The sequence below is a fragment of the Zingiber officinale genome, chromosome 2A (genome assembly GCF_018446385.1).
Source record: "Zingiber officinale cultivar Zhangliang chromosome 2A, Zo_v1.1, whole genome shotgun sequence".
Taxonomy (NCBI): domain Eukaryota; kingdom Viridiplantae; phylum Streptophyta; class Magnoliopsida; order Zingiberales; family Zingiberaceae; genus Zingiber; species Zingiber officinale.
In genome coordinates this window covers 20898592-20921079 of record NC_055988.1, presented here as the reverse complement: position 1 = coordinate 20921079, position 22488 = coordinate 20898592, and the positions used below count along the sequence as shown (strand labels likewise).

Below are 22488 nucleotides of genomic sequence, written 5' to 3'. Positions count from 1 at the left end.
TGTTTTTGTTAGGGGCTATAGTTGGTGTCATTCTACAGGTCTATCGATTGATGAGGGTTGAGTTGACTAGGCAGTCAACTCAAGTTAATTAATCGGAGAGTAGAATATTTCTTTTCGTGATTGAGTCAATTAAACAGTTGACTAATGATCAGATCCAGTCAACTGCTATTACAATAAAAAAAAGTTAAGTCATTAATGAGAAAACGTTACACAACAATAGTCAAATCAGCTAACGACTACAATACATCAATCAGCTGATGGGGCATTCTAGTCGACTGATTGGCATCAACATAGCAAATGGTCAAGAACAAAGTGAAGCTAGTTGAAGGCTAATATAAGGAGGTCTTGGAGGAGATTGGAAGGCAAACATTCCTAGATATTGTAATCATAATCTCCTCATTCTTGTGCTCTCAATGGTAACTTTCAATGCTTGTAAGAGGTTTTTACACCACTGAATGTTGTCCAAGAAGGAGAAAAAGTAGTGGGAATTCAGGGACGAACTATTGATGGATCATAGGTCATGGAGTATGAGTTGGAGGCAACAAAACCACATTAAGGTGTTAGCCTGTGTTTTTCTTTGAATTTACTTTTCGTTGCATGTTTGTTTGATTTAATTTTGTTAAGTGATTAGCAAGAGACAACTCCTTCCGTTACCACGATCAAGAAAAGGGTGCACTATATTTTCAACTCACATAATGTAAAAATATTCTTCAATTTTATTATAAAAGTAACACTAAAACATAGTTGTAGATTTTCAGGTGTTTTTGTTATTTGCTTTGTGGGCTCAACCTTGAGAGATTCACATGATAAATGTTGTTTAAAGTTAACCATTACAATATAAATAAATTGTATTATATATGTACCTTCAAAAGGCATTGCTTGGGTCATTTCACATGCTACACATGGAGGCATCAAGAGAGAATGCTTGGATTCACCATCCTCCATTCGATTTGATTGATCTACCCAATCAGGCAACAATTGAAAGCAATGCATGGGTCCTTCATCCTTTATCTATCCATTCTATGTTATCAGACAAGCAAAAAAGATGACATCCTTACACCACGTGACATTCTGTGTACAAGTTTCAACTTAGTTTGATCACATCCTCCATCAGCTTTTTCCTAATATTGGTGTGGTACACACCAACCTCTACCACCAACTCTATTTGATTTGATGCATTTGTCTCATGTTACATCCATTTCTTCTTGTGAGCCCATCTATTTGAACATTATTCTTGACAATTCCTTTTTTGTTAGTATTATTAGAAAAGCGAAAAGTTTTCAGTGTACATGTGGATAGTATAATATAATAGTGTTAATATTTGTACAGATTTAATTTATATCCAAATTGAAGTCTATTGTTTCCTCGCATTTGTGCGGATCATTCTGCTAGTTTAAAAAATCCGACAACTTTATTAATTGGTAGTACCACTTGGTACTAAATGGCATCTCTCTTGATACAAGGAAAAATATTGTATGCCACTTGAAATACAGTACATTTTCTCGTGCTGATCCAAAATTGGGTGGTTTTGGTAACCAATCTCTCGTGGAGCAAACAATTACTGAGCGTGGTAAGCAATCCAGATCAATGCTTCAAATTCTAGTACTAACCCATGGTTACATAAGCTGGCAGTTGGCTCAAAGACAACCTTCGTGGGCAAAAAACCAGACACTAGAACAAGACTTCAATCATTGATGTAGAGAAACAAGATATTAGAATCTAGATGCTCCTAAAATCATGCACTGCTCTGGTGCAGCTACAATGTATTACTTTTACATTGATAATATAACAGATTTATTTGTATTAAGACAAAAACTTGAAAAATAGGAATGCTACAAATTGCAAATGAAATAATGTATTGAAGCAAAATGAAATGGTAATTGTGCACCGATGGGATGATTGTTTCAATAAGTACCTCAAGAATTGGTCCTCGATCAGCTCCTAGAAGATGTATCTCATCCAATATCATCAGCCCGACCTAATAGTTAGCTAAAGGTCTAAGTAGCAAGATTAAACAGGATGACAAAGTAGCACTGGGTAAAAGTAAATACCTTCATCACATAGCTGCGGTTTTTCCAGCTACGACTGATACCATCCCATTTTTCAGGAGTAGAAATAATAATATCAGCTGACAATAATGCCATAAGATCAGGAGTAAAGTCGCCAGTCATCTCAACCTAAAATAGAACCATTACAGCACTCAAAATTATAAGAATTTAACAACCCAAAAATACAATACCATTTTCTTCCCAAGTGGAGAAACAAGACGCCTTTTCCAGTCATTCATTCTTTCTCGAACAATTGCTTTGAGAGGAGCTATGTAAACAACCTAGAGTATAAAAGTATTAAAAAACGATACTAAATCAAGTAAAAAACAAGTCACAGATGATTATTCACATGGGCATACAAAGTGTAACAGAAAAATAAGCCATAAAAGGCATGCAGATGGGGTACAAACTATGGTTCCATCAAGCCAGATAAAAAAGATGGAACATAAAGAAAGTTCGAGTCTTTTTCTGCAATTGGATTGTAGTGAACCTTCATATCTGGCTGAGTGTCAAATAGATGCAACATAGCTAACTCTGCTGATATTGTCTTTCCGCTGCCTGTTGGAGCTCCCAAAAGTACATTGTTATCCAAGTGATATAGGACATGAAAAGCCTGAAATATTACATAATATTACTATCATAGAGTAACTAGAGAACAAAGAGTAATAAAACATAATGGTTGAGAAACAGAACCTGTGTTTGTATCGGATTGAAGTGAGAAAATTTATAAAGATTTTTGTAAGTCTTGTTGCCAAGTGAACCAACAGGAAGAGGTTTCAGATCAAGAAGTTCTGTGTGTGATATTTGCATCTACAAGTGACAACCTTCATAGTATCACCAAAAACCCATTACTAGTTCTTAATGAATGCAAGTAATTTCATAACTCATACCTCTGGCAATGTGAGATTGTGGAAGGACACAGTATAGAGTGATTCAGCATGCAACCAAGAATCAGAAACAGCACGTATGTAGTACTGTGGAGGATGTGGTTCAAATATTGGAACAGTGAATGAAAGCTTCTGTGGTTCAGGCCTTGCCATTCGTTTAGTCAATGTGAAAAGCTCTGAATGATAAATGTGATCATTCTCTGAATCCTGATAATAAAATGGAAAGTTAATTTGCTTCTGGGTTGTATATGATTGTTACTATAATGGTTATACATGTGCATATAAATTTTTAAAAGCAAAAAAAAGGGAGAATGCTGACTTATTAAACACATTTAAAAATGAGCAAAAAACAATTGCCTACAATATTAACAGGGGCACAACACCGGAACATGCTAAATTGTAACTAAATAAATTTTGTTAAATATTACAATAATAGAGTAGATAAAGACATAAAAGTTATTTAATATAAGCCACTAACTGTTGGCAACATTGTTAAGTTGCAAATGTGAACTTGGATAGGACATATCATAATAACAATTCAAATGCAATGCCAAAATCTCCAAAACATCATTGATTGTAGCAAAGAGTGATTATGCACACGCCAAGCGCCCCTCACAACCCGTCTCCAGGTTATATGAGGGGGTAAATCACGGGGTCAACATATAACCGACCATCAAGTTAGACTAGAGGGTGGGAGGGGTTTTTTCTCCGAGGGCATGCGCCCGTCGGGAATTAATCCCTTACCCCATTATAGCAAATCTACCATCCTCTAGTCAATTGAACCAGAACATCATTGAGCTTCTACAGCTATGTGACACATCAAACCATTAGCACTTGTGGTTAGGACAATTGAGATCATTATTATACACATATCAGATTGTTTATCTTTTTATGAAAGACCACAACAAAGGAAGCAAAATGTTTAGTTTAACATCATAAACTTTAAAAAACTGGAGCCATTAACTCCAAATGGAAGGCATGTTAAGAGTCTTGGACGTGTTTTGTTCGCACCTGTGAATGAACACTCTGGGCCAAACTGGTTAAGATGTTCTTTTGGGGTCCCTTTATAAGGATATCAATTGGGGGTCATTTTGCTATGAACAGACTTGTCCAACTCCATTTGATGCTCAACCTGATCTTGTGGAAGATCTAGGTGAGGGTTGAGATAACATTCGTTCTCTTCATTGTCTATTTCCTTCGTTACTTCTCTTCTTTCCTTTTCTATATAATGTGGCTGGCTTTGGTGCATCCTTTGTTTTGGTTTAAATGGTCTTGGAACTAGTGTAAGGATCGTGGTTTATGGCTGTGTCAAAAGGGAATAACAAGTTGTGGTGGTGTACTTCACTCTTCTGTGAGGTAATGCTCACCTACTATTTCTTTTTTTTTTTCAGATTTTTATCTTGTTTAAATCTTCTAAAGAGTGACCTCATCAATCAGGATTTGTGGGAAACTGATTTGGATAGTTGTTTGGGAATGATTTGAATTAATCAGTTCAGTTCTATTTGATGCTAAACTGGTCATATTTGTGTGCCTAAGATAGGATTTTTCAACTCATTTCCTTCAAAATCATGATACACTGATAAAATTGAATTTAATGATCGATCTGTTAATGACCTGACATTGATATAAAACCAGGGTTAACTGCAATTATATTTTCTAATCAGGGGCTAAATCAAATAAATTTTCAGGTGGTTTGGACATCAATTGATTTTATTAGGGGAGTAATTTGGTCCTTATAGGAACAGCTCCAATAGGGTATACATTGGTTCTGAGTAGGGCACAAATTGGTTGAGTTTGGGTCAATCCAAAGTTGGACAAGGTTAATTTCATCAGTTCATAGGAGCATAAATCCCCCAGCGCCAAACATCCCTCTAGGTATCTTCTCTTACTCTTGATCTCTCTCCCTCGCTCCTGACATGAGCCCTCTCATCTTTTCTCAGCAACGTCTGGCTTTTCAACTTCTATGATAATTGGGATTGGATAGTAAGGGAGAAGCATCCAGTACTCCTCCTGAGCAGCAGCCTTGACGGAGTTTTCCCTCCTTGGATGTGATTCCATCAGCTTGATAGAAGTTCTCTTTCATAATTGAAGAGGCCAATCCAAATCCGGTATCCCATTTTCCTTGTGGTAAGTTTCTTTAGATTAGTTTTGCCTTGTTCTGTTGGGACTCTAGTAAGTAGTTAAATGTTCATGATGGTGTAGGTTAATTGAGAATTCGACCTCAAGGTTGGTGTCTCTTGTTTGCCTTCCCTTACAAGCAATGTTTTAAATTTTGGCCTAGGCGACCGCCTAGGTGCTAGGTGGACATCAGCCGCACCGGAAAGGTAGAAGGCGGCCCAGCCACCTAGGCAGCCCTATGCAGCACTAAGCGGCTTGGGATCTGCTAGGCGTGTCCCTGTACGCTGCACGTTTTGGGCTTTTAAATCTAAAATCCTAATAAAAAACGAGGTATGCCCTACCAATTAAAAGCTTTAATTCATCTTTAATTGGTCTGCCTCTTCGTCTTCTCACCGCCGCGAAAGGTCTACATTTGCCTTTTCATCTCTTTGATCATTCTAGTAACTAGTAAGTATTTTTTTTTTCAATTTTCCGTCATCCCGGACGTCCAGGATGCCTCCAACGGCACCAGACGTGTCATGGGAGGCGTCCGCAGCTGTCGTAAGATGTCGCCGAATGCGTCCGACGATGCTTCCGACACCGCTGGACGCCTCTCGCAATGCATTCGCAATCGCCGATAGCATCGCATCATGAGCCCCCGTGGGGTACTGCAGATAAAATTTTTTATTTAATTAATTCTAACAACTCCCAACTAGGATAGTTCCCATAGGCTTTCATAAAGTCTAATTAAATTATCCCAATAAAATATATATTAATTTATATAACTCAGATTTAAATATATTTAAAATTAAAAAATCTAATAAATATTATTAATTTATATAAATCAGATTTAAATATATAAAAAATATATTTAAAATTTAAAAAATGTAATAAATATTATTAATTTATATAAATCAGATTTAAATATATAAAAAATATATTTAAAATTTAAAAAATTCTTTTAAAACTCTAATAAATTTTATTTATTAGATTAAGATATATAAAAATATATTCTCAAGCTTTTTAATGCTATTTTGTGCCATATAATTATATCTTAATATATATGTAATTTTTTTCGCAGACTTGTTAATTATTCCAAAGTTCCTAAATTTATTCTTAAATCAATTTTCATTTATCACAATGGCAAGCAATCCATTTCAACATCTATCACTCAACCCGAATCCGGGATTCTTAGGAAAAAGTCAAATGACACCGGATGGGAGTTTGGGATCTTGATTGATCCTAAGAACCTCGACAAAATGAAATGCAAGTGGTGTGAAAAAATGATGTTCGAGGAGTGTATAGGATCAAGGAGCACATGAAATATACCTGGAAATATATCTAGTTGTCAAAAAGCATCTCAAGAATATAAAAATAAGGACAAACAGACTATTTTAGAAGGAAGAAACAGAAAGAAGAACAAAAGAATGGAAGAAGAGAGTTGTAGAGCAGAGGTGAATATTCCTCTAGATGAAGAAGGTAGCAATGAAATTGAAGGGATAGATGGACTTAAGAAATATCTTCCACTTGGCCCCATGGATAAATATGCATCTGTCATTGCTCTAGAAAATGTAGGTTTAAATGGGAGTAAAATGCTTCGCCAAAAAAAATATAAATGAGACTCTTTTCAAAGAGAGAACTCAACAAGTTCAACAATATATTAGGAGATGGGTATATGGAAATGGAATCTCATTCAATACTGTTGATAATGATAGCTTCAAACAACTAATGGAGCTAGTGGGTCAATTTGGACCAGCATTCAAGCTTCTAATTCAATATCAACTTAGGGAGCCATTGTTGAAAGCCGAAGTTAAAAGAACAAAGCAACTGCTGAAGAAACATGAAGAAAAATGGGTAAAGAATAGGTGTTCGATCATGACAGATGCATAGAGTGAGAAAAAAGAAGAATCTTAAAATTTGTGTGTTAATTACAAAGAGTGTCTACATTTTTAGAGTCCAAGGAGTCTTCAGACGAGGCATTGAGCATGTTGACAAGTGTGTTGAACAAGTAAGAGCTCATAATATTATTCAGATTATAACAATGTCACCAATAATATAACTGCAGCTAAATTGATGAAAGAAAAACGACCTAGGATCTTTTGGAGTTCATGTGCAACACACACTGTTAATCTCATGCTTGAAAGTATTGGCAAGCTTCCACGATATAAAAAGATTATTCAACAATCCAAGTCTTTTACCATTTTCATTTATGCTCAGCATAAGATTTTGTCATTAATGAGAAGTTTCATGAAGAAGAGAGACATAGTCCGGCCAAGAGTAACTAGGTTTACATCAAATTTCCTCACATTGCAAAGTTTGATTGAAAAAAAATCAAGTTTAAGGGTCATGTTTACAAGTGATATGTGAGAGAAATGTAAATGGTCAAAAACAAACAAATGAAAATTGGCAGGAGTTATTGGAATGGGGTGACACTTTAATTGAAAATATTTGCTCCATTGGTAAGAGTTCTTCGATTGATAGATGGAAATAGAAAGTCATCCATGGGGTTTCTATATGAGGAACTTCTTTAAGCTAAAGAAGACATCAAGGTGGCCCTAAACAATGTGGAATCAAATTATCAGCCTATCATAATGATTATTGAGTTAAAAAAATAAAGGATAGATTTAATACATCATTTCATATCATTGCCTTTTTGTCGAATCACTATTTTTACTATAAAGATAGTTCTATTGCTCTTTATGAGGAGGCCGTGATGGAGATTTTTGCATGCATGAAAATTTTACATATCAACGAGTTAGATACAATTATTAAAAAGGAATTTGCAAAATACAGAGATAAGACTCGGTTCTTTGGAAAAAATTGACAGCAAAAGCATGTGAAAAAAATAATGATACATTTGATCCATGTGCATGGAGTACATACGGTGCTCACACACCGAACTTGCTAAGCATGGCGTTGAGGATACTTTCATTAACTATAAGTTTATCTAGGAGCATTTAAAGGAGTAGGTTTTAAACTTTAAGTCTTTAATTAAAAGTAAAGTATTATTTTTAAAGTTTATATTCATGTTATTAACTAGAATATTTACTTCTCTTTTTTTTTAAGATTCATACAAAGAAAAGAAATAAGTTGGATGTCAACAGGTTGAACAATCTAGTATTTGTCCAATTTAATGTTTGATTGTTGAACAAACAAAAAAGAGAAAAAGAAAGGAATGTAGATATTATTCTTGCAAAAAATGCTTCAAATGGACAAAGTTGGATTGTGGATGGCGGGGAAGATGATGAAGTTGAACTAGGTTCCAGGCTCACATGGAAAATCGTTGATGAAGCGAGTGGAGTAGATGAAAATCTATAACCCGAAGAAGCTCTATAGTGAGAGAACTTCACAAGGATGATTTTGCATCCGAAGAAGAAGAGGACCACAATAATGATATTGAGTTTGTATCCGATGAAGAACAAATTGTTAAAAATTATGAAGAAGTAGAATAAATATATGATATTTGATTAGTTGTGTAATTTTGAACTCATTTTAAATTTGATGTTATTGTGATAGAGTTGTAGTATGTGATTTATTATGTAATTTATATTAATTCAATCCATCTAGCAGCGCCTAGTCTTCGCCTAGGTGGCCTAGGCGCGGGTCTGGCGCCCGACTAAAGCCTAGCGAATTTTAGAACTTTGTTTACAAGACAATGTGCATGATTAGTACTTGATAAATAATCTAAATTATAGATAATATATTTTATTAGATTGTTATATCCTCTTGACTATTTATAAAATGATTCATAATGCATTGGTAAATTTTAGTGAAACCAAAATGATGGATGACTTTGGTTAGCCCTTGTTAATTTGTCCAAAGTTGGAATCAGGTGGAACAGAGTATAAGTGGACTAAAACTTAAAGAAGCAACAAAAAAGTTTATATCATGGTGATAATTATTAAAAAGAAATAAAACTGGAAGGCTAACACTACTAGTCAAACTACATAATTTTGAGTGTTCGCTCAAAGCATGTCAAGCAGGGATATAGCCTCTTCGCTTGCAGGTGGGTCATCAACCCAAATAATCATTATCTATTGTAGCTTCAACCAAATGCTCCAGGTGGAGCCTCGTCCTATTTGCACCCAAGTGCGGTTTCAGACTTTATATTATATTGATGGGGCTTAGGTTCATGTATCAGATCTAGTATTCACACTATTGGTAGTATTGAAAGCAGAGTTCATCTGATTATGATACAACCATTGATGACATAAAAGTTGCTAAGATGTCGATAATCTTAAAGATGATAAACGGATGTTAAATTTTCTCTTGTTGAATATTGTCCATTTTAATGATGAGAATCAGAAAAAAAAACACAAACTTGCTAAGCTATTTGAATTATTCTTTACCATGCACATCTATTGTAAATCTCACTGCACATTTGTGCTCACCTATTATTTTTCTTTGGCCTACAAACTTGCAGGGAGAGACAAGACCTTGAAGTGTTACTGAGGCTCGTTAGTTTGGTTGTAGTATTTCCTTGGTTGTATTTTAATAGAAAGGTTCACAGGGGTATTGAAAATGTGTTTAACATATGGTTTATTGATTAATAAGAGCTTAGTTTTTTATTCATAGGAATGTGTTCTTAGATAATTTTTGTTTAAGAAAATATACTTCATAGGCATGGTTTTTGCATATAAAAGTATTAGAATTGTGCTGTGTTCTAGAGAGGCAAGGAATTTAATAGAAATACCTGTCTTGAGTATGTATGCATGTGTTCTAGAATGTATTCTTTATAGTGCTGATACATTTTATGGAATAAATTAGGGTGATGCACAATTTTATTCCCAAGCAACAGTAGGATTGTAATTTGGAAATTGTCAAGGGTTAGGTTGTGTTGCATGCAGGCGGGAGTCGAGTCATGAGAAGATAAGTTGAATCTGTTCTTAAGTTGTCCCTAGTTTCCATAAAGGGTATCATAGGTCGAAACATAGTGTAATTCATGAGCTACATGTGAGCTGAGAGTATGAATATCAGCTGGTTTAACTCTGTAATTCATGAGCTACATGTATACAGGGGTTAGTTCTAAGTAACATACAGATAATTAGGCAGATGGTGTTAAATGAAAGAGCTGAAGAAGTAAAATATCATGATACATCACCAATAAGGTTAAATTCTAAAGAGAGTTAAGAGTTAGTGTGGTAGTAAAAGGTTGATTAAACCCTTGACAATGTCGGAATTCAATTTAAGATAATGAATGGTAGGTGGATCTTTCACCTAATTGTTGCCTGTGACAAGAGCCTTTGTTCAGTTACAGTTCCTACTATAAGAAATTTGTAGAGTCAAGGTATAACTAAATCTTTGAAAAAGGGTTGGTATCTTGGTGGTTAACAACTTAAAATCCCTTCTAATAATTATAACATGATACTATGTTGTTCCTTTGTTGCTTGTCTTGATTCATTCTACCACTTGGAATCCATTATAATTTCTCTGCTCATGAGACATGTTCACATGCATGATTTAGTTGTTAGGCATGAGATCAAATGTGTACTATATTTGGTACATTTACTGTACGGTGAAATTTACATACTAAAATTGTTATGCTTGTTGTAATGTTGATCCTGTTGTGTTACATTACAACATAAAAATATTGATGATTGACCTGATCATATGATATAGGTAAAAGAAATTAGGGGTTCAAGATTGGAGATTTAGTTGAATCATGAAGATGAGGGGGTTTGGCTAATCAATATACTTGTCAACACATTAAACTCTGGTATTCCAAAAAAAAGTATTTATTTTGATCAGACAGACTAGTAATCAGGTGTAGGAATATTGGCCGAAACATGACTAAATCTACACAGTTCTTTGGTAGTCATACATGTTTTTAAGCGAAAAAGTAGTATGTTCCTTATCTGCTCAGTGGCAAGAGTGTAGCTAAATCCTACTTGTCTAGATGCAGTAATGTTTGAATTGATATGGCTATAGCATGCCTACATTTAATGGAATAACAATGTGCACTCATAAAAGACAGATTTTGTGCAATTTCTTCTATCTGTATTTTTTGAATCTTCCTACCTTCTACAACCTACTAGCATTTTCAATGCTCATCCCATTTTCCCTACAGATCAATAGGCATAAAGCTGGCTCATAGAAGAGGTTGGTATTTTAGTTGGCTTGAAAGGATCACTCAACCTACTAAATTTCTTATTTCTCAATTTTATTTCAGCCATTCTCATTTCCATATTGCTTTCTTTACTAGTGTTAGCAAGAAAACCTATGTTTCCATTCAAGTAGACATTCTTCGAGTTTCTCTTAATGTTATTTTTCAGAGGTCAGATAGAGGTGTAAAAAGGGTTCTTGAGATATAAATTTTGTTTTATAAGATACAGTATTGTTATGTTATGTCCTCTTGATAATACCTAATTAAAAGGTATGTTTTCTCTAAATGTCTAACGTAATATTTGGTTATGTTCAATAGTGTTAAAATAGTTCAAAATTTGTGCAGCATGGTATGTCTTTCATGCACTGTTATGGATGAGCGGTGGTTTATCCGAACTTTTTATGTACTTCGACATTTTGATGAAATCTTTAAATTGTAAATTGTTATATATCTAGCCGTGTCCTTCCACTACCTGAAAACGATCCTCTAAAATCATGACAAAAGCAACTAATACTGAAGAAAAAAATAGTACAACAACAATCAGCTTTTATCCACTTAGTGAGGTCAACTATATGGATCCTCTTAAGTTCACTAGTTTGAGTAAATTGTATAACTGATATATGCACCTCAACAAGAATCCACCAGCGTTTGGAAGTACCATGAAACCGATCCTTCCAATTAAATTCTGGAGTTATAAGAAGATCAACCTGGAGATATGAAATAACAAGATGATAGTGTTACACTTCTAGCAAGTGTAGGCAGTGGAACAGGTTACAGAAATAAATTTTACCTTTAAAACGGTTCTGGTAATTGGGCTAACCGTAGCAGATAAGTTAATAATTGGAAAGTAACTCAGATACTGCTTGACCAACTACAACAGCAAAAGAAATGCAATGTATGCTAAACTTGGTATCAAATGAAGAGCATCAGCATTAACAAATTTAACTAACAATAAACCTTTCCTCCTGGAGCATAGCGTATCAAAGCACTTATATCTTTCTCTTCCATCTCAAATAGATGGTCCAAATCTGTGCCTCTTTCTTCAAGTTTTTTCAGAACCTAAAAAAGCAGGATTCATGATACTTCCAACTTAGTTAATATTATATGAGATATTTAAAAAGATCATCAAACTAACTGCTGCTGAGAGGTCTCGCTCAAACTGTCTAAGAGGATGCTGATGAGGCCAAATTTGCAGATCAACAGCCTTGCAATATTGCAACATTAAAGCGGACATTTCACACCAGCCTCTGCGCAAACAAATCTCAAATAGAGCACGCATAATACGACCCAAGCTAGCACTAATATATGCAGCATCTGAAATAAGAGAGAAGCTCTCAATTGAACCACGTGAAATGTACACCTACAGAATGCCAGCATTGTGAATTAAAAAGAAGGCTTCAGCTCACTTGTAAAAAAATCAAGTAATCACACTAAAGGTAGGCACCTGAATAAGGATTGCAATTTTTCCATGCTTGTCTGTTGGTCCACCTTTAACTTCTAATGGACATAACATTTTAAACAAATTTTCCAGCTCGTCCTGCTCTTCCTCTCTAACAACAATGTTCTCAAACTCAGAAGAATGAGCAACCATGTTAATCACCTGAAAAGAATTGTGAAGGTTCTAAATAATAAATCAGAAAGAAGAAAAATTCAGATAAAAAGATCCCAACATGAAATTATCATACTTCACTGTCACTCATATGCCGCCGAAGCATCTCATTGTAAGTTTCAACACTAGAGTACTGAAGATAAAAGTGGCTGGCTATTCGGCCAAGCTCTGTGCAGTAGAAGTTGCCACTCTTCTCATCAAAACGCATCATTTTTGCCTTGTCCAGAGCACGTGCAGCATCGGTTATAAGAGATCTTTGCTTGGAAACTAAGGATGGATCAGCAATCACCTACAAAAGAGAAAGTGTTATATCAACAAAGATAAAATAATAGGACCATAAGAAACTGATGTTGTAACATTATAAATTCTCTCTTGAGACCCATTTTGCCATGTGACCAAAAGCTCACAGGTTCGAATCCTAGAAACAGCCTCTTGCAAAAAGCAAGGTAAGGCTGCGTACAATCGATCCTTCCCCAAGACCCTGCATGGCGGGAGCTTCGTGCACCGAGCTGCCCCTTTTTTTCTTGAGACCCATTTTGCATAAACTAGGATTGAGAGTTAACCTTGTAACTTGGTTTTGAATATTTTGATAATAAGTTTATCATATTTTCTTTTCTATATTCTTTATTTTTATAAATAACTGTTGATTATTTCAGTATTTTATGTGATTTTCTAATTCCTTTCTCTCCCCCTCCTCTCCTTTCCTATTAAACACTAAACTAAACAACCAATAAAATTTTGCATTATTTAGAAAACAAGAAGCCGTTGTAAAAGGTATACAAGAAACAGTTTGAAATCTAAGAAATTCAATATATTTAATACCTCATCCCATGGTATTCCATACACCAGAGGGTTGGTCTTCATTCTTATAAACAAATATGTGTAACCAAGCCAAGCACAAGCCTCTTTGATGTTTGTGACGGTCCCTAACACCACCTCAGCATTCAAGTTATCCTTCATTGAGTTAATAAACTGCAAAAGAGAACCAATAAAGATCATGCTAAAAACACACGCTACCAATAAGTATTTGGTAGCCAAAACAAGAAACTGATAACATGAGATAGTTCAGAAGAAACAATAATATACCCCTTGTTACACGAACTCAATTAATAGCTAATTATATTATGGCATCGATATTTTAATTCCGTTAAATATCTAAGAGCAAATTGGGATATACCTAGTTTCAATCACTAATTTTAAAAATATATAACCAGTATGCAGCAAACAATATGTCGCTGACGAATTTAAACTAATGATCAATTCCATCCATGCTTGCCATTTGTTAGCTAATTAATAGCAACAGGCAGAATTCACATACTGCTAAGATATGGAGTGATTTCAAAAGGTGAATTTTGATTATGTAGCAATACTCTCCATATTTGCAAGTTGGTTTCATTTTTATTTTTAGAACTAACAGAGTATTTTCCAATTGCATCATCAATACAATAGCAACCCAGTGAATCCATTAACAAATTGTCAAAAATTGCACTTGCAAGTTGCAACATCCAGAAATCTTCTTTCATAGCCAGCTGCCATGACCGTCCACAACAATGGGCCAAGAATGCATCCCTGCCAACTACAAGGCATCACTCCTCAAGGCAGTGCCCACCACAGTCAATGTTGATGGCAATTGATGACGCAGGCTACCTTCCAGTACTTTATATCAAATCTTTTTAAAAGTTTTGTAGGTTTATTTTTTTCTCATGCCATCTCACTTATTTTGCTCAACCAAGCTGAGAAAGCAAGATTGATAGCCCATGGCAATAGCTACTAAAGAAAAGTAAAGAACATTTGATTTCTCAGAGTTTTGATTTTTAGATAAGCATAACCAATTCCTCTCACTGGTTCAATTCATGTTCAAAGGTGAGACTACTTCAGTCTTTTCCATCTTATTGAGACTAAAATTAGTTTTCAAATTTTCAGGTTGAATTTGTTGATAGCCGAAATACACTTTAGGAAATCTGCAATGTGAGGGTACCAAAATAGTTCTAATTAAAAGAAGTGTGTAAAGAACAAAAAAAAATAGGGCAAATGAGGAATTCACCTGACTTTCTATAGGTAATTGACTAGTAAGCAGCCTCAAATAATATGCCAGTTTGTCATGAGTTGTAAGTATAATGCCTTCACCGCTCTTGTCAAACTGTGGTCTCCCAGCGCGACCAAAGATCTAGCATAAGATGCAAGGAATATATCAAAAAATTCAGATCAGCAAAATATCTTTAAGGATTGCTTTAATGTGAAACTGCAGTAAATAGTACCTGCATGACATCAAGCATACCCAAGTCTCGCCATCCACCAGCCTTAGGGTCATAAAGTTGTGTGCCCTGTAGTTAGACCAATTCAAACACCGACAAATTCTAAAAACACATGTTGAGGACCAATGTTAAATATTGAATTTTATAAAAAAAAAAAGTAAAATTAAAATTTTCAAGAATTTTGAATCGACAAAATAAATTAACGGAATTGTAAAATCAGAATTTGGTTGTTGAGTTGAAACCTAATTAAGTTTGGATAAAATCCAACAATAGGCACAGAGATTAAGATTACATTGGTTTAAACTGGGCTTGATTTGGCCAAATCATAACTGAACCAAATTTTAAATGGGTTAAACCGATTCAATAGGTTTAAAAGGAATTAACAAATTTCAGGAAAACTTTTTTCTCTCCTCTGTTTTTCTTTTTCTCTTCCACGCATGCTGGCCGCCACCTCCTCTTCTTCTTTCCACGCACCAACTCTTCCCTTCCTCATCTTCCTGTCTTTATACTTTTCCAGCACCTGCAGCCCTAATCCTTATTTCCTCTTCTTTTCTTCCAGCAGCAAAACTGCAGCTCTCCCTCTTCTCCAAAACTGCAGCAAGGGCTGATTCAAGCCACCGACAGTAATGGTTTTTTTTTCCTTCTCTTCTGAGCTCTCTCCCAGCAACAGCAGCCCCTTCTCCTTCCTCTTTTTCCAGCAAGCAACAGGCACAGCAGCTTCCCATCTCCTTATTCTCTTTGCGGAAGCATCAGCAATTTAATTGCTGCCTTTTCCAGCAACAGCAAGTAGGTTATTTTTCCTTCTTCCTTTTCTTCAGCAAATCCAACCACCCAATAACAGCAATAATAACAGTAAGGACTGGTTTCAGCCACTAACAACTGCTTCTCTTTCTAAATTCCAGCCAACAGTGACACATCTTATTGCTGTTTTTATTTTTCCATCAGCAAGGCCAGTATTCCAGCACCACCTCCATAGTATTTCCTCTTTCTTCAGCCAATTACTTAGCAATTTGTGCTTACTGTCTCATCCCTTAACCTCCAGTTTTGCAAGTACAGACACTCTTATGATATGATAGCTAGTTTCGGCTTTTCAACTCGTACATAGAGTTGCTCAGAGACCCATGGCATGCTAATTCTTGGTTTGGATTTTATTTTGATGTATTTCCATTCTATTCATTTGATATTTTGTTTAAATGATTTTGTTGTTTCAGTAGGAAGCAACTTGAGAATGGATCACCTTAGCCTGCATCATCCACGGTTCATGGAAGTAATCCTACTGCTAATAAGGCACACATCAGACTACCAACATGTCATCACTAGCCAAACACTTGGATTACTAGATGCACTAGTAGCATTTCCCTTTTCTCTGGCCTTAACCACTATCTAATCCTATCCATTCTGCCCTAACAGATGCATCACTCCCATCTCATCTGTAAATGAGTGTATTGGTCAGGTCATTCCTATATCTTTACCACCTTCTTGAATTTTCAATATAATCAAATTTTCTATAAGCCTACTATCCGTAGCAAAACTCACTAAGTTGCCAAATAGTTGATAGCCTAACTCCATCAATTGGCAACCAGTATTTGTGGCATCTTAGCTTGCAGAATCAATATTCCTATCCTATCAACCAAACAGTCTTGAGTGTGAATCTTGTCAACTGAGTAACACTTCTGGCTCTCATTAATTACAAACCATTCATCAGAACCTTTTTCTTTGGTTCAATTTGATGTTTGGTGTCCTAGCTAAATTCCTCATGGGTTTTTGCAATATTTGTTACTTTTGTTCATGCCTATTCACACAAAATATCTTTTAGTGAAAGAACAGTATGAAATTTTATATTTCTTTACCTTTTGTATGAAAATTAAAACACAATTTTCAACTCCTATTCATGTACTGAGATTCTGAGAAGTGAAAAAGCCAAAATCTACATTATCTTTCAGTCCTTCCATTATAATCAAAGCAGTCACTGTTAATAATTTTGCTCATATACACCTCAAAATAATGGCATTACAGATAGGAAAAATAGGTATTTGGAAACCACTACAATAACCCTTCTACATATAATAAAGAATGGATCCGCTGCAATTTTGGGATAATGTGATTCTCACAAATCATCTTACTTATCAGTTGCATGCTTTTTTCATTCTTCATGGTCAGATCCATTCTCTATTATCTTTCCTCATGTTGAACTATATAGCCTTAAACAACATCTATTTGGGTTTACACTTTCATTTGTTTCTTGCCATCAGGGAATGATATGTGTTCTCTAAATTTGTCAAGTGTCTTTCAAATATTCTAGTTAAAGGACTAGTATTGCTATCTCTTGAGTTACATTGAGTCTTTGTTGATGTATGTGATGTCCTTCAAATCTATTTTTTTCTCCTGAGGTACTTCCACGTCTACTTCATTGTCCTCCTCAAAGTCTCAATCACTAAAGGCATGCATCAAATGTCCAAGTTATGAACCAATTGCAGTAGCTTCACAAAATTTTTCCCTATCAGAACTTTCTGTGGTCTCAGATCCAATAGTGGACCTTATCCTTCCTATTGTTATAAAGAAAGGTACTTATAAGTGGAACCTCTTAACTTTCTCATTACATCTCTTATGTTTCCTAACTCCATTGTATTCTACTTTGTTTGGCATATTGGATTCTACCAGTGTTCCCCAAAATATCTCAGAGGTTTCTATCTGATCAAAGGTGAAATGGACTCTAATGAATGAGATTATAATATAAGACTCTTAATGGTTGCAAATAAGTGTTTACTATCAAAGCTTCCCCTAACGGCTCCATTGACAGACTTGAAGCATAATTAGTGCCAAAAGGATATACAAAGACAGAGAGTTGAGTCTATAGTTACATTCTATGATGTGACTAAGATTGCCTTAGTTTGTCTTTTTTTATATATATTGGCAGATATATCTAAATGGCCAATATACCAACTAGAATCAAGAATGTTATCCAGTAAACATTTTGAATGGCATTTCAACTAGCTGTCCTCTCAATGAATTTTCTATTGCAGACAAGGATATTTTCAAATTTGGAAAAAAAAGGGGCTTATTTGGCATTTTTTGCAAAGAATACCTTGGCGAGGTAGTAATGAAAAATAAACCACTACTTGGGAATTTGCCCAATAATTTATCCATTAACAAAATAAATAAATAAATAAATATATATATATATATATATATGAAGGGGCGCCTTGGCGCAACGGTAAAATTGTTGCCATGTGACCAAAAGGTCACGAGTTCGAATCCTGGAAACAGCCTCTTGCAAAAAACAGGGTAAGGCTGCATACAATGAATCCTTCCCGGGGACCCCGCATGGCGGGAGCTTCGTGCACCGAGCTGCCCTTTTATATATATATATATAAAAAGAAGAGTAAAATGACTTTTTGTTTAGATAGAGCTACCTAAAATTTGGTAGAACATTAAAGAGAAATATGTTTGTGCACAAGAACTATACACAATAATATCAAAAATTACTCAGACTTGACATTTTCCCTTCTCATAAATGTGGCAATACAACATGAATGAGTATGACAAATGAGCCCGACAAACCAAACTCATCTATTTCCTGAAATAGAAATGGTGCAGTGGAAAAAATGAAGCAGAAGAGGAAAACAACCTCGATGTAGTAGGAAGAAAGGAACGAGCAGGAGGAGGAGAAAAAGGACAGGAAGAGCAAGGGAAAAAACAGAGATTGAGGAGCTAGAAGGGAAGAAGAGGAAACAGAGGGGAAGAAAAGAGGAAGAACTGGAGGATGAGACTTACCTTTCTATTGTGCAACAAAGAAGCAGCCCAACACTGCTCTGTCTTGACAAGCAAGAAGCAGTGAGGTCACAACATAAAGACAATGTGATGTTGTGGAGAAGAGGAAGACCAGATGCCAAAAGAGGAAGTTATAATTTTAAGATTGAGAGGAAGAGATGAAAAAAAAAGTTGAAGCAAAAAAAAAAAAAATGCTTTAATGAATTAAGGGGCCAATAAAAGCTCACTCCATAATCTACAAAAAAGAAACAATCTACAAGGGAAATGAGCAAATGGGTTTAGCTTGCAAATGCTGGAAAAAAGATTTATTGTCATTCCAAAAGCCCCTTCTTGTATTAATTCCTTTCTTTGTATGTCCCTAATCTGTATAAAATTTGGATGCTTTTCTACTAAGCCTTCGTGTCCCCGTATTGGGAAAAACAATCAGATATTTGAGATTCAGATTCATTTCCATGTTGACAATTTGTACCTGAGTTCGAGTTACATAATCGGTAAAAGCTAAAGACTGAAGGTAAAATTAAAAAAAAAATTATGAGGATTGACAGAATAATTTTGAGTTCTTCCAAGTAACAAGCAAATCCACCTATATCTGGAATAGATCTCCAACCTGCTCTCTGCTATTCCATTTTCTTTAACAAGTAGGCAAAAGGAAAACCAAGTATAAAAATTTATTTGACAAGTTCTTCAGTATGTATAAGCGGAGAAACATAGACTTGTGCATGGTAGATCAGTTCAATTTATATTTTTACTCAAGTGTTCACTTCCATTTACTTAAGGCAAACCATATGATTGTTTGGAAGCTTTCATTTCCAAAAACATGATAATCTGATAGCCACTAACCTTGATGATAACTGTATGTGCTGGTAAATTCACTCCCCATGCCAAAGTTGCAGTACACACAAGGACCTGAAGCACAAAAGTTAGCGTGCATAGTTCAATTTTAACCAAAGACTATAACTGTGAGCTGTACTTACTTTAAGTAATCCATCAGAAAATAGACGTTCTGTGAGAGCTCTATCAGAACGAAGCATTCCAGCATGGTGAATGCCGAAACCAGATTCAAATAACTCAACAAGTTCCCGGTTTCTGGATTTACTAACCTCTTTCTAATGCAAGAAATTCCAATCAATAATCAGAGCAAAACTATAAATTAATCTATGTATATATATGAAATTTTACCTTGATCAAAGCAAATTGAGGATGTGTATCGTTCCCAAATAACTCCAGGTCACCAGAATTTAGTGCTAACTCATTCTGCATTACACAGCATGGTCAAAAAGAAATATACCAAGGGGACATCACCAAGTCATTACAGGTTTAAACAATTAAGTCCTCCAAAAAAATATTCTTCTTTTTTGCACAATAACAATATTCTTCTCAAGAGTTCCTTATAGAGTTTGTTAGAAAAGGAAAAGAAAAAAAATCATAAGGGGCACTCAATTTTTTCAGAATCATCAAAGGGGCACCCCTTTTTTATTTTTAATCAAAAGGGTGCCCCACCCCACCACCCCCAATGTAAAATGACAAGATTGCCCATTGCCCTCAAATACAGTGTTCAGTATAATTATCTCCTGCCACATACATTAAATACAGTGTCAAGATTTGACATGTTCAACAACATTCACATTGTAGTAGTTATGATTTTATAGCTGCTACAACACAAACTTGTCTTATTCAACAACATTTATATGGCAGCAACTACGGATTCGTAGCTACTACAATATTGTAACATTACAACACAGACTTGTCTAGTTCAACAGCATTCACGTTGTAGCAATTATGAACTGTAGCTACTATAGCTGCTACAGCATTGTAGCAGCTACATAGTTGCTACAAGACAGACTTGTCTTGTTAATACAACTAGCTGATGGAACTGAGTAGGCGGAAATAATAATGTAGAAAACTAGAGGGCAATTGGGTAATTATACATGGGTTGCTAGTGGGGTGGAGCGCCCTTTTGATTAAAAATCAAAGAGGGAGATAATTTAATATGAGAAGTTTAAAATCTCAAACAGTGCCGCCAACTACCTGTCTCCCTCTCTCCATAGTAAAAATTCGTCTTTAGTTTCTTCTCTCCTCTCCTTCCTTCTCTCCTCTCCCTCAATCTCCCTTATCTCTAGTCTCTCTTTGCTTTTTTTAAGTTATGCCAATCTAGTGTTGAAGCAATTTCTGCCACGCAAAGCTCTAGTTTGAAACCATTTCACGTGCGAGTCTGTGAGTGGAATGGTAAATTCTACTTGTGTTGATTGGCACAGCTCAGCACTTCAACCGCTGGAATTGACATGAACTTTATCATAATCAATAGCCCAATTACTTAAGCTTAAGTCATTAATAATTGCCTTGTTCAAGCCAATAGCCTTTGTTCTTAGCCCAAAATTCTACATGGGAGACAAAACTAGGATGGCAGTGGTCAAGTGCAAGAGAGATGTTGAGTAATTAGTCTAAGGATTATTGCACATGCTTTGGACAAATTGTAAGGCATATCTCATTGTGCCAATAATAATAACTAACATTAGCTACAACAATACAAAGAAAGTGTCAAAACCAACAAGATGAAGGTGAGAGCACCAAACATACCCAAAGATTCACGATTCATCTCATTAGAGTTATTCCAATGAAAATAGACAAACAAAAAGACGACTAATTTTTAGACTAAATTTGCATAATGATGGACGGAGGGAAGTTAGAAAATCCTTTCAAGTTATGTTCGGGAGGATAGTAGAGACTATAGCTGTCAATTATCAAAAAAATCAATTAATATAGTGTTATGCAAAAATGACATATGCAACAAACATTGCATGTATTATGCCAACCAACCACTTTATTATATAAGGATTTAAATTTTATTCCTACACAAGTGAAACTTCTTGTTCCACTGGTCAACCTGCAGAATGCAAGGCAAGCTTGAGCCAACAAAACCCTACCAAGCAACACCTTGAAATGTGGTGACTTCTTTGCAAGACTCTTGAGATAACAACAAAGCTTCTACACTGCAACAATGCTTTTGCGAGCCTTCCAGCAACAATAGTTTAGCTTGAGGTCCACAGTGATTTTGTTCAATGTTAGCAAAGAAATCATGAGTTCTTGAGACTTCCAGTAACTGTCGTAAGTTTCCAAGATGTAGGTGACCACTCAACAACCATTCTGTAAGCTCTCAAGAGGCACATGACCATTCCCACTACCCTCGTCGACTTTGTTTCCACCTGAAACAACCCCTAGATCTTCCTCCTATTGGTGTTTGAAAATGAGTGCTCTGCATGTATTCCTCCTTCGCTCATCTCGTCTTCTAGAATTCAGTTTGGGCACACCTTCGAGATTCGACATGAGCAGCATGTCTCATGCAACCTAGGAGTGAAACTTTGGCTCAACTCAAGATTTAAAACCTTTTATATATATATTCCTTGTCAATCTAGTACACATCCTACCACCTCATTTTTATGAAAAAAAATGAGAAAAAGCATATGAGATGGATGGGAGGGATGTTAAGAAGGCAAATCCCTTGAGCTGATTTTTGAAAGATCAAAAAATATAGATGTCATTGAGCCAATTTATGTACGATTATGAAAAGTTGATGTGGGCAACAAATAGACGGATTATGTCGACCATTCAATTCATGACTAGAAAACACTGAAAAAAATATTCTTATCTTTCCAAGTGCAAGTCCTACATCAACATCATTGGAAAAATGAGAAACCGAAATGTGTCAAAATACTCTTTT

The 22488-nt window shown here is 35.4% G+C and overlaps 1 protein-coding gene across 1 annotated transcript in view; it reads right to left on the bottom strand.

The window, feature by feature from the left end:
* Positions 1-22488, bottom strand: part of LOC122040915 (DExH-box ATP-dependent RNA helicase DExH14-like) — a 77625-nt gene that overhangs the window by 34650 nt on the left and 20487 nt on the right. The window contains exons 16-33 of the mRNA XM_042600406.1: positions 19950-20024; positions 19745-19876; positions 19611-19676; positions 15003-15068; positions 14789-14911; positions 13567-13716; positions 12821-13033; positions 12580-12735; positions 12271-12495; positions 12093-12194; positions 11926-12006; positions 11762-11842; positions 2939-3142; positions 2742-2858; positions 2539-2661; positions 2240-2329; positions 2052-2177; positions 1916-1978 (exon numbers count right to left, since the gene is read on the bottom strand). Coding sequence (XP_042456340.1) covers positions 1916-1978; positions 2052-2177; positions 2240-2329; positions 2539-2661; positions 2742-2858; positions 2939-3142; positions 11762-11842; positions 11926-12006; positions 12093-12194; positions 12271-12495; positions 12580-12735; positions 12821-13033; positions 13567-13716; positions 14789-14911; positions 15003-15068; positions 19611-19676; positions 19745-19876; positions 19950-20024 — 2193 coding nt within the window. The remainder of the gene's footprint in view (positions 1-1915; positions 1979-2051; positions 2178-2239; positions 2330-2538; positions 2662-2741; positions 2859-2938; positions 3143-11761; positions 11843-11925; positions 12007-12092; positions 12195-12270; positions 12496-12579; positions 12736-12820; positions 13034-13566; positions 13717-14788; positions 14912-15002; positions 15069-19610; positions 19677-19744; positions 19877-19949; positions 20025-22488) is intronic.